At 34.4% G+C, this 11,433-nt stretch overlaps 2 protein-coding genes across 6 annotated transcripts; one reads left to right on the top strand and one right to left on the bottom strand.

The window, feature by feature from the left end:
* Positions 1–424: 424 nt before the first annotated feature.
* Positions 425–1,288, top strand: PQL3 (PsbQ-like 3). The gene is made up of 2 exons (XM_023696014.2): positions 425–928; positions 1,020–1,288. The coding sequence occupies exons 1-2, from the start codon at positions 452–454 to the stop codon at positions 1,113–1,115; spliced, it is 573 nt and encodes a 190-aa protein (XP_023551782.1). The 5' UTR covers positions 425–451; the 3' UTR covers positions 1,116–1,288.
* A 759-nt stretch (positions 1,289–2,047) lies between these two features.
* Positions 2,048–10,839, bottom strand: LOC111801806 (protein TIC 40, chloroplastic). 5 transcript variants are annotated; one of them, XM_023685972.2, is made up of 14 exons: positions 10,450–10,839; positions 10,231–10,333; positions 9,974–10,031; positions 9,839–9,856; positions 8,884–9,130; positions 7,982–8,082; positions 7,847–7,910; positions 7,412–7,490; positions 6,055–6,095; positions 5,359–5,404; positions 3,852–3,946; positions 3,180–3,283; positions 3,066–3,113; positions 2,048–2,595 (listed from the first exon to the last, which is right to left on the bottom strand). In XM_023685972.2, exons 1-14 carry the CDS (start codon positions 10,643–10,645, stop codon positions 2,536–2,538), a joined length of 1,260 nt encoding a protein of 419 aa, XP_023541740.2. In that variant the 5' UTR covers positions 10,646–10,839; the 3' UTR covers positions 2,048–2,535. The 5 variants fall into 5 exon arrangements, with proteins under 5 accessions (XP_023541740.2, XP_023541759.2, XP_086984102.1 ...); XM_023685991.2 differs by having other exon boundaries at positions 7,847–7,901; XM_087127976.1 differs by having other exon boundaries at positions 7,982–8,073.
* Between the last annotated feature and the right edge of the window lie 594 nt (positions 10,840–11,433).

The raw sequence follows: 11,433 nt of genomic DNA, 5'->3' as shown, positions 1-11,433 counted from the left end.
AACCAAACAAACATGGTTCTTCGGTTATAGTATTGTGTTGAGAATCAATCTAAAAGAATGATCTGAAGTTAGAAACTTTACACTCAAACGTTGATCTCAAAATTTGATAAAGAAGTTAGAAACTTTACACTCAAACGTTGATCTCAAAATTTGATAAAAAATATATATTAAAATGTTGAGATATGATCAAATTGGTCGACTGTTATCTTTCCTTAATAAATGTCATTTCATTAATGTAATTTCACTCTTTGAAATTAAGCTTTATTTGTTTTTACCGTAACATAATAATAATTACATAATTTTAAATAAATAAATAAATAATAATAATTACATAATTTTAAATAAATAAATAAATCTGATAAAATTCTCTCTTGCTGACGTGGCACATTCCGAGCTTCTCGTTTCTATAAATAGACAGAGATCAGTAGGGGAAGCCTCACTCTGTACTTCAATGGCGGAATTAAGCCCAATCTCAGTCTCGAACCTCAGTAATCGTATCCATTTCTCTTCTTCTTCTCCTCCTATAATCTCCGTCCAATTGTTCAGCATCACAGCCAAGCGTTGTAGCAATTGCAGAAGCATAAGCAGAAGCATAAGCAGAAGATTAGGGCTGGGATTAATAGCTTTAATGGCGTCGTCGTCTGTAGCCTCGACGCCTGTGAAAATAGCGAATGCTTTGGATCTGAAATTGATAGCGCCGGAGCAGAGCTTCGAGGAGGCGGAGAGCGGAATCAGAGGCCATGCGGAAGCGGTTTTGCAGGTGAGAGGTTTAATTGAATCGGAGTCTTGGAAGGAAGCGCAGAAGCAGTTGAGAAGCAGTTCGCCGCTGCTGAAACAGGACCTGTACACTATAATTGAATATAAACCGCCCGCCGAGCGACCTCCTCTCAGGAGACTCTATTCTCTTCTCTTCAACAATGTTACTCGAGTAAGTTTGATTTGATCGTTTGAAGCTTGACAATGCCTTAATGATCTTCTTCAATTCAACTCTTCTGTTCTTCAATTTTGACGATTTGCAGATGGATTATGCGGCGAGAGATAAAGATGCGGAACGAGTTTGGCAGTGCTACGATAACATTGTGATGGCCATTTCTGACATTTTATCCAGAATTTAGAAAGATAAACAAAAGTTCTCGATTCTCCAGCCAATGATCGTAATACTCTTTCCAATCTTTTGTTTTTTGGATCTTATAACTTGGCATATAAACACAAAGTATTGGAAATAACATGTAGAATACAATGATGAACATGCATTGCATACAATTTAATGCCGAAGTTTGGATCTCAAGTAGTGTTATCATCAGATAGATATAACAATCGTCACATTCAAACTTCCTGGGCTCAAAGCTATGCAATTGTTTTAACCAAACCAAAGATTTGGAGCTTCACACTACTTCAGAAATTCATTTTTCTTAGTAAGATATTTGATTCAAAGAATTGAACATTGAAATAAAAACTCTAATAAGAAAAGATTATAGACGTTGGAACTAAAAGTTTACTGTTCTCTTACACCCTCATAAAGGCTAAAGATGAGTTTACTGTCTCCTACGCCCTCACATAAAGACTAAAGATGACACGTTGGGACGGGAAAGTCTTTCTCATTTCTACTACTCCATTTTATTTTTGCGAAACTAGGCGGAGAATTATTTTTTTCTATTTAAAAATAATAATTATTTTATAGAATATACTTTAATAAATTAATATATTTTATAAACTACTAACATAATTTTTAAAAATTTAAATTTTAATATATTTTATTGTTATGTGTTGAATCTATATTTATATTAAGTAGGGCAGGAGTAGAGAATTGGCCGGGTGGGGAATATAATCCTGTCACGGGCCCCATTTATCCCCCACTTCGTACCTCATTCCCCGTCTATAAACGGGAAGCTTCCCCATTCGAGACAAGTCCCGACCGATAAAACTTATTCTCTGATCAATTAAAGAGCTGCAACCTGACGTCACAACCCTCATTGTAGCTCATATTTGCCGGTTGATGATCAATCATCAATCAGGAAGAATATATGGATGCAGAATTATAATATAATGAAAATGGAAAATCAAACATATATCTCACTTCTAATTTTTACTCAGCAATACTTCCAATAATGTGATTCAATTGAAAGGGAAATAAGAATATGCCAAAATTACTTATAAACTGCATTGACTACCTTGATATATCAATGAGCTTAAAAGTCTCTTACAATCAATCTAACCACTATATGAAGAACAGGTTCCTACGAAGTTGATTAAATGCAAAGCCACTAATAAATACATGACCTCCAGATGGTAATACTCGGAAAAAGAAACTTGGTTTTGGAAGGGAAAAAAGAATTAGCTCACCCGAAAAATCCAATATAACTCATGTAATCGAAGCAGGCGAGACCGACTCAGCTAACTTCACTACGAAAAAGGCAGAGATGACTATCTTCTCCAACTTATTTCACAATGGACGGGAAGGAAGCCTGCTCAATCTTTCCATATTTGATTCTTATCTTATCATGTACTCTTTAGCAACCAAAATAGTTACAATTATCATGGTGACCCAGAAACTCCAGGGAATAGTTCTGATATTTTATTGAAAACGTCCATGACCTACAAGCGCACCGAAACAGAAAAGGAACGATATCAGCGGAGTATAACACTAGAATTTGTTTAGAGTGAATCATATTGATACATATTCAAAGAAATGAAGTAATGGAAATCAATGCGATCTGCCAAAAGGATAAGAAAAATAAGCCCAAAATATTACATGAGGGGTATTCAACAAAGACAAATTGAAACAATTTACTGCACATGTGAAAGAACAGAATGTAGAGTGATGATGTTTTTTATTTCGTTAACTGAATGAAACTAGAAAGCTGCAAAGTGCAGCTGAGAATGAGCACGTTAAGGATATAAAATATATATTAACAATCTACAAAAAGAACCCTCCCACCACCAGAATCAGTAAAATGCAATTCTGAGTTTATGTCAACATGTAGTCGCCATAACTCTACTTCGTTCGAGTTCTATATAAACCGCATGAAAGATGAAAGTACAAGAACAGTATCAATTTCATGTACCTCTTTGTCATTTTGATACTTTGTTATACTCAGTGGATTTTGTGAACACTGCAAAAAGTAAAATCAAAATATTAGATTTGAACCAAAAATGTATTAACCTTAAGTAAAACATACTTCCATGATGGCTGCCTGAACTCTTGGATTTTGAAATGCCATAGCGATTTCTGGATTGGCCATAATCTTTGAAATAACTTGGTCAGGTGTAAGCCCAATTTGATCTGTCATAGTTGCAGAAAGAAAGAGTAGGCTCAATTATTTGTAATATTTATAAATGAATAATTAATTGAAAAACATGTGAAAACAATAAGATTTTGTTTTTGTGGTCTTTTATATGTGGAAAAAAACTGTTTTTTATTCTTAAAAACAAACCGTTCTAATTTTCATTTCCAACCAGACACCAATGAACTCACAGAAACATATAATAGATATAATGAATGAAACTATTAATTATGAGTATGCATGAACCGAATCTTGCAATTCAATTGAAAGAATATATTTAGATCAATTTCAGCATTGCTGTAAGAAGAGAAACAAACATTAGCATCAGAAAACCAAAACCGAAGCAAAGTTGACAGACTTCTGAGCTTATCAATTATTTTAACAAAACAACAAAATGTCGGTTCATATTTTTAAGACTGACACTATATGATTGCATCAATCACAGAAAATCATATACATCATCCGCATTTCATCTATATATGAAAGATATGATGCCATAGTAAATGCCGACCAGAGAATAGTAATCAAGCAGAATGTACAAAAGCAAAAAAGAACGATTTGACCGACCAAATTGCTGCTTAACTTCAGGGCTGTTTAGATCGAAGTTTTTCAAGGAATCCATGAGGCTGTCGTCCAATTGAGGGCTTCCACCCATATTGTTACTGAGATTAATAATTAAAGTAGAAAAAACATCACGTTAGAAGATGGTGTTATAGCATATACTTCAAACATATTAGCAACTCTACATGAAATCTCGCCAACTCGTAATGGAGAAAGAAATACTGAAAATCTAAAAGGACTACACATTTACACGAAAAGAGAGCATTAGAAAGGAGCAAATCTATAAAACTACCAAAGGAGGAGTGTCGATCATTAAAAATCCTCCCATTCCTCTCACACCAAGGAGTCTAAAAGAAAATATGATAAAAAATAAAATGAGAAGGCACTGAAACTAGAACTAGAAGTAGTGCGATTACAATTTAGCATGTATGGCATATATGAAATGAAAATAAAATCTATATTAAGTACTCCGCAAATAAAGATCATTAAACTCTATAAATTATAAAGAATAACTTTTTTATATCTTCTCAATGACTGTGAGTAACTAAGGTCACTTGATCTTACAATATTCAAATGTTGAAAAACTCATAGGACTTTAACATTACAAGCAGGCGACCACCATGGTTTTTTTTGTTAAATAAATAACTCAAACAACCTACTTAAGGCTTAAGAGTTGAGTTATGGGTTATGGTATGGCCAAAGACCATTTTCAATCTATCTACTAAGACCTTTCCTATAATCCTCTATGGCTCCAACCAGGCCACTCCAAAAGCCACTTACCATGAGGCAACAATACTATCTCCACGAAGTATCAACATCAAGTTCACATAAGTTCAAAAGAAGGGGCGAAAGTTTAGGAAATCTTATTCTTAGTAGCAACCCACAAGTCAATGTTATGACAGAAGTATTAAAAGCTAACTCAAACATACTTCAAGTTCAAATCCCCTTCCTACTTTTAGATTAAATCGGAGTTCTTTAACTGACTGAATGGCAAATGTTTGGTTCAAAAACTTGCTTGGGACTGAGAAATGGAGAGCATAGGAAGGCCGTCTGAAGAAAATAAGCTATACATAGACTATGAAAGGGTCTATAGAAACCAGATAGAAGTGACCCTTTGCACGAACCTAAGATATAATTTTTTTTAATAAGAAACTAAGCTTTCATTGAAAATTATGAAATGATGTACAAGGCATAAAAAATGAACTTTAGATATAATATTAGCTTAAAATAATATGGAACACAGGATAAATTGCATTATGCATTTAAATTACAAATCATGCTGAATAGGAAAAACATTAGATTCCAATATCACCAAGCATGTTCTGCAATTGCATATGTCAATAAAATCAAATACAAGACTCAGGTATGGTTTCAGAAGTTTGCAAGCACACAAAAGTAAAGAAAGCAACAGCAAAGATGGCTCTCAAACTAAGATGATATATAAGAAGCCTATGACAGAATTAAATAATTACTTTTTAAAAAAGAAAAACAAACATAAAGAAACTGTACTTACAGCATTTCTTCTAATTGTTGACGATACTGTGGATTTTGCATCATCCCTATTCAATATAGTTCAATTAATAAGGGATGCCATGTTGGAGATTAAACAATAAAGTAACTGATCATGTAAAATTCCAAACCAAGCATATGTTACCCATCTTCCAAGTTCCAAGTATGCCCCCAAAAAAATCACAGGAACTCCAGAAATTTATTCTAGGTTATCAAGTTTAAAATAAATGTTTAGAAATTCCAATGTTGTTAATAAGATCCATAATCTGAATTTAAATGGTAGTAATAAAAAAGGGTAAAAAGTGTAGGCTATTTATTGTATCTATCACCTTTATATATCTGAGAGGCTGCTGAAGAATAATACTACCAAATATGCGACCCTCTAAGATTTTTATTCTAGAACATTAAAATAGCATTGAAAAACTTGTCTTGCATCTTGTTATAATCACTTGGTAAAGTTAATTTCTTCCATGCATTCACTGCGCCCACTTTGTTCACACGTATGTTTTGTCTTATTGGTTAATTAATTTTCTTCTTATTTACTTCCAGCATACCCACCCTCCCCTTCTCAGTGTTTCTTCTTCTATCTTCATCAGAAACGCCCATGGGCCCTTTTCTTCATCTTATTGATTTATATCCTCCTTTCTCATTGCTTAATAGAAGGCATAATGACTGATGATGTAATAATCAATAGACTTACACTTAAATGTTTCTGGATTTCTCATCTCCTCGGGCAAATGGCTGTAAGATGAAAAACAAGTACACTTTCTTTCAGATATCAACACAATTTCAAGTATTCAGGAACCAAATTTAGCTCTAAGCTGCTTCAGAAAATGATCATACAAGCCACATGTATATTCAACAAGACAAGCAATAAAAGATCCCAAAAGGCAGAAAAGATATGCACCTAGAAAATAAGAGGGCATTGAATGGCCAGGACATGGCCGAAATCAAAATTAACATTCATGCATAATGGAAAGTCTTCTAATCAAAACCTCAATTTAATGAAAAGAAAGAATTGGTGCAAGGAAATCATTGTATCTGATTCTGGCCCTATGACAAGACATGAAAATACATGTACATCATTCTTTCTTTCAGAATAACTAATGGTAAAAGAAGTTTTTTATCAACAGGCAGGAAAGGCAGTTGTTAGGATCCTCACTGACTTGGAGAAAATGAGAGAGCAACTATAGACAGCACTAGAACCATTAACCCAGTTAAAGCAGCTTTCATTTGAATTTCCCCGGAGTGTCTCCTACTGCTGAAACTTCCAAGATGAGCCTTAAGACACATTAAATAGGTGAAAATCAGAAAGCCTATCCTTGAGCTGGTTGATAAGAACACCCCAAGTTGATGATTTCAGCAGTGAAACTCCAAAAATCTAGGAGAAATTTTAGAAACAGGGTTTCTCAAAGATATCATCTGAGTTTGAAAAGAGGGGTGTTGTTAACTCCACCGCCTGTGAGAAAGAGAAGATGAAAGGGATGGAAGAGCAGTTACTTTTCAAAAGGTGGCAGCGCTACACTTATTTCATCCTCTCTAATATTCCTACTTATGCAAAATGTCAATAAATATCATCAGGACTACTGAAAAAATTATGAGATTTCCTTGAGGAAGGATGCATGAAGGTAGTCAATTTTCCAGGTGGAATAGTAATTCCTATCATTAAAATAAATATAAAAAAATAAGTGGGCTAGCTCGGGCAATATCCAGTATGAAAATCAGGCTTAAATCTCCAAGAGATCGTGAAGAACTCCTCTATATTATCCTCTATGGAAGTCTATTATATAGCAAGTACAGTTTGGAACTACAGAACCTGGAAAATTACAGGGATCAAAGTCCCCATCCTTGGATTATTATTACCAAATTGGCTTGATGTATTGCAAGTTCTTCGCATTCAAATGTGTGAAATAATGTCTATTTCTACACATTACTTTTACATTTTTATTTCGAATACAGCAATGAGTTTTCACTGATATAAACATACATATATATGAGGAAACCAAATCATAAAAATTCCAAAATGATGAAGTAGATAAAGAGTAAAAGTTGCATACGGATATATCATCTTCTGCACTGTCGGATCTTCCATCATTTTCTCCACAGCTTCCACTGATAAGACTGAGCCAGGTTTTCCTAATAGACAAGAATGTCAGAGACTATATTAAATTTTATGTAATAACTAAACTGTGATAATATACATTCAATCATGAATTGCGCACCTAGCAGCAGAAAAATAACAAGATCAAAAAAATATAAAATAAATTATTTGTATGAGACAGAAATATCACATAATGGCTTAAATTTTATAAGGGTCGTGCCATATGTAGATAAAGTATTTTCCTAAGCTCTTATCTTTCAAGACTGGACTTTAAGTTATCATCTATTTGGCTTTACTTTCTATTTAAGACTTGTACAGAGAGAAAACGGAGAGGGTGGAAAAAGGAATAACACTAACGAAGAAATATTATCATTGATTATTATCAACTTACGGCTGAATTGTGATCCCTCTGAACCATCAAAAGCCGGCTTAGAAGCAGCTCCATTCTGTGGAAGCTTCATAAATAAATCAAAGAGTAAATCAACATATCAACGCAAGCCATCACAACTACCAAAAACAAACTTACTTCCTCAGTAGGCTGAGCACTCTTTGGAACACTCGAGTCCACTGTATCTTCGTTGAACGGACTCTTTTGCTCCATTTCTTCTGGAGCAACGTCTACAAAAGCTGTGAAAAGTAGATATTATAAATCCTTCCGAGTCTTGATACGAAATGCCAGAAAATTCAAATTAATATCTTATAAAGTTAGCTTAGAACAAGAACATAGACTGGCTGGAACACCTGCAATTGAAATATATGTGCATATATTTACAATGATTGCATACTACTGTGCAGGTACAAGCAAAAAATGAGAATGGGACTTATCACCTATTGCACTAGATTTTGTGAAGCCTATTCCAAAAGAATTGAAGCCTTGACATTAAGGGGTGGAGATTGCCAAACCTCCTTTCACATATCCCTTGTTATTAAGGACCTACTTATCTAAGAATCTTACTACAAGCAAAGTGGTGGAATGTTGCACCTAGACAGCAGAAATGGAATTTCTAAAATTCCTCAAAAGACATCTACAAAAACTAACAAATATACATCCACACAGGCAATTAAGTACTTGAATGGTTCGTAATTATTAGAAAAGGAACAAGAAAGAGCATAAGCCATATAAAAAATTCATCCGTAGTTCCAGGTATCCATATAGGGCACTTCACAAACTAATCCAGAAGATTATGGAACGCATTGTTCACACCCCAATACCAAGAAGAAAAAAAACAATAAAACCCTGGAAGTTTTTTTAGTTTTAAGCTCATCAGAAGTACAAAACTGCAAACCTTGCAATTTATCCCAAACATTCGAGCCTCCAGTCAAGAGAGTATTCTCTTTGGAGCGCATAAATCAAAATCAAATCATAATTGATCAATCAAGAAAACCATCATATTGAAATAATGTAATTGGAGGAGAATCCTTGGGTACCAAAATTCTTTGCTTCCTTGTCCTCTGTCACAATTTTGGCAGTAGTAACTGGTTTGTCTTCAACTTTTGTTGCTGGTACATCAATTGATGGAGCAGGTTCAGAAACAGATGGAGAAACTGCTCTGCCAGTCCCAAATGTTGGAGGTATTGGAAAAGGTGATCCGGATAGTGAAGGATTACTCATTGGGCCATTTTGAGAATTCATTTGAGACATCATCGTCTTGAAAGCTTGTTGCATAGCATATTTCTAAAACACAATTGAAATGAAATTCATAGGAACAAAAGAAACACACAGATAGGTCAAGGTTAGTAATGATCCAAGTTGTAATTTATATACAAGAAAAACACACAGATAGGTAATTTGTACTAGGTTCATTGAACACATGAATCTTTTTATAAGAGAAACAGAACTTTGGGATAGGCCACCGATCCTTACTGTTTACAAAAGAAAGCGTGCAAAGGGTGGGGATCAATTTATTAAATAATGATAGAACTTATTCAATGGGGAAGAGTATGAAGAGACAACGTATTAATGGAAGAATGGAAAGGGTTGAAAGAAAACTAGTATAAGTAGTACTATAGTAGTAGAAAGATGTGACGTATGCTTATGTAAAAGATAAGTAGTAACACGTAGAAGAGAAGGAGACTCCCGAATATCCCTCAACTGTAACTAGGCTAGGCTCTCTTAGACCCATGTAAGTCCTACATCTTTTGTTAATCCACAAAGAAACGTCAGAGTCATGATACCGAAATCCAAAATGATAGCATATGTTTTTCTTACGTTCAATGACTGATATCGTGTAGAGCTCCAAGCAGAGAGAATAGACATTTTAGGAAGAATATCAGACAAGCTAAGAGAGAGCTATGGAAGACCGACTCTAGCAGGAACGACAGCACCCGAAGGACAGTTTATAAGGCACAATTATATCCCCATACCTTGTTGAAGAAAACTCACCTTCAAGTAAGAAGCCACCTGAAATTTTTAGAACTTGTTAAAAGAACATTCGGGCTAAAAGCTTCTTGATAAATTTAATCACATCCGCATAAGAAAAATATGCAGTTTAGATATATAGATTTGGTTCTCACTCACCCAAGTAAATAATGCTGAAAGCCCAACACCAACACCCACCCAAAAGAGAGGCGACCCTCTAAAAAAGTAGACAACCAGAATATTAAAGAGTTATAAAATAAAAAGAAAACAGAACAGAACAAAGCTGCCAGTTGCATCTTAAAAACTGAACATAGTTTGTGTCATATCCACTCAATCAAATCTGTTTCTTCTCAGGAAAAAAGTGTAGAATGAACTTCAGAAACATACAATTGAAAGATAAGGGAACGAAAATTTACACATAAGAGGAAGGGGGAGGAACCGAAACTGATGGAACACCAACAGAAGACGATTCATTGGTGGTTGTCGAAGAAGAAACACTCGCAAACCGTTCAGCCACTGCTTTTGACGATAACAAACAAAACAGAGAACAACGAAATGCGAAGCCGAGTGAATTACTGAAGACTGACTACAAGCTACTTTCAAATATCAATTTATACAATGAATTCGACTATTACCGACAATACGTTGGTTGGATCGACGATTAACGGCAGAAGCATAAATTCTGGGACGAGATTTAATCCAGGACGTAGCCAAGCGCCTGGTTCCGCATAATTGATTAGTTCTGGTGGCAGTGGAGAAGGTAGGAGTAGAAGAGCAGCCGAGAAACACAAACTTGGGAGGAGATGCTAGGGCTAAAGTGAGTCTGTCCATTGATTTCTTCTCAGTTTGGAAGGATGATAAACAGCGAATGATTATGGGAAGAAGAAGAAGAAGATGAAGATAGGCTTGGAATCCTTGAAGAGATTTCGGCTTGGTTCAGGGTGTGTGGAGAGCGTGCAACTTTTCTGTGCAGAGCTTACTGCTCCCCGCTGGGCTTGATTTCAGTCGTTGGTTTGGATCATCATCTCGCGGGCTCATGCTAAATGCCTATTTTGTTATAAATTTAAACCTAATTTACAAAAATACCCCCCACAAACTTTTTATTGTATTTCAAAATACCCATGAATATTTTTTTTTTTTAATTTTAATAATATATTTAAACAAATTTTAAAAATATTATTACCCACGTTAAACTTTCAAAAATTGTTTGGAAATATTTTATTGTTAGTATATGAATGGAATCATGTACCGCTCTGTCTATCAAAGTGATACACATTGAGTATATGAAAGGGTTTTAGGTTCTAATATGGCTGAATGTCATGATTCATGTCTACATGTGTTTGCAGTTTATAACTAACAATAGAGTCACTTATTAAATGTTCGAGATTTTTCAAATATTTTCTTCTCAAATAAATGTACTTGCAATTTATTACTAACGATAGTTACTTAAAATTAATAATCAATGTTATTTTAGACTAATGTCTGTGATTGCTATACATGACGTCATAATAGCATTAACTGCTCTATAGTTTTCATGTTTAATGTTGTAGTTATAGTTTTAAAGATATTTCTTAGATCCAAATAAAAACTTATTATCAAGAGATTTGGTTGTTTAAAAA

Source organism: Cucurbita pepo, chromosome 1 (genome assembly GCF_057944985.1).
Source record: "Cucurbita pepo subsp. pepo isolate OVF chromosome 1, ASM5794498v1, whole genome shotgun sequence".
In the NCBI taxonomy this organism is placed as follows: Eukaryota; Viridiplantae; Streptophyta; class Magnoliopsida; order Cucurbitales; family Cucurbitaceae; genus Cucurbita; species Cucurbita pepo.
The sequence above is the reverse complement of the archived record's forward strand: the minus strand, read 5'-3'. Positions and strand labels throughout refer to the sequence as shown.

What these genes read in the sequence shown, in the direction of transcription:
- LOC111801806 (XM_023685972.2), bottom strand. Translation starts at nt 10,645, where the DNA reads ATGGACAGACTCACTTTAGCCCTAGCATCTCCTCCCAAGTTTGTGTTT. An exon ending in AAATCCAGAAACATTTAAGT is followed by an intron (nt 5,405 to 6,054) that starts GTAAGTCTATTG and finishes TATATTGAATAG; the next exon opens with GGATGATGCAAAATCCACAG. An exon ending in AGTATCAAAATGACAAAGAG is followed by an intron (nt 2,596 to 3,065) that starts GTACATGAAATT and finishes GTGCGCTTGTAG; the next exon opens with GTCATGGACGTTTTCAATAA.
- PQL3 (XM_023696014.2), top strand. Translation starts at nt 452, where the DNA reads ATGGCGGAATTAAGCCCAATCTCAGTCTCGAACCTCAGTAATCGTATC. An exon ending in TCTTCAACAATGTTACTCGA is followed by an intron (nt 929 to 1,019) that starts GTAAGTTTGATT and finishes GACGATTTGCAG; the next exon opens with ATGGATTATGCGGCGAGAGA.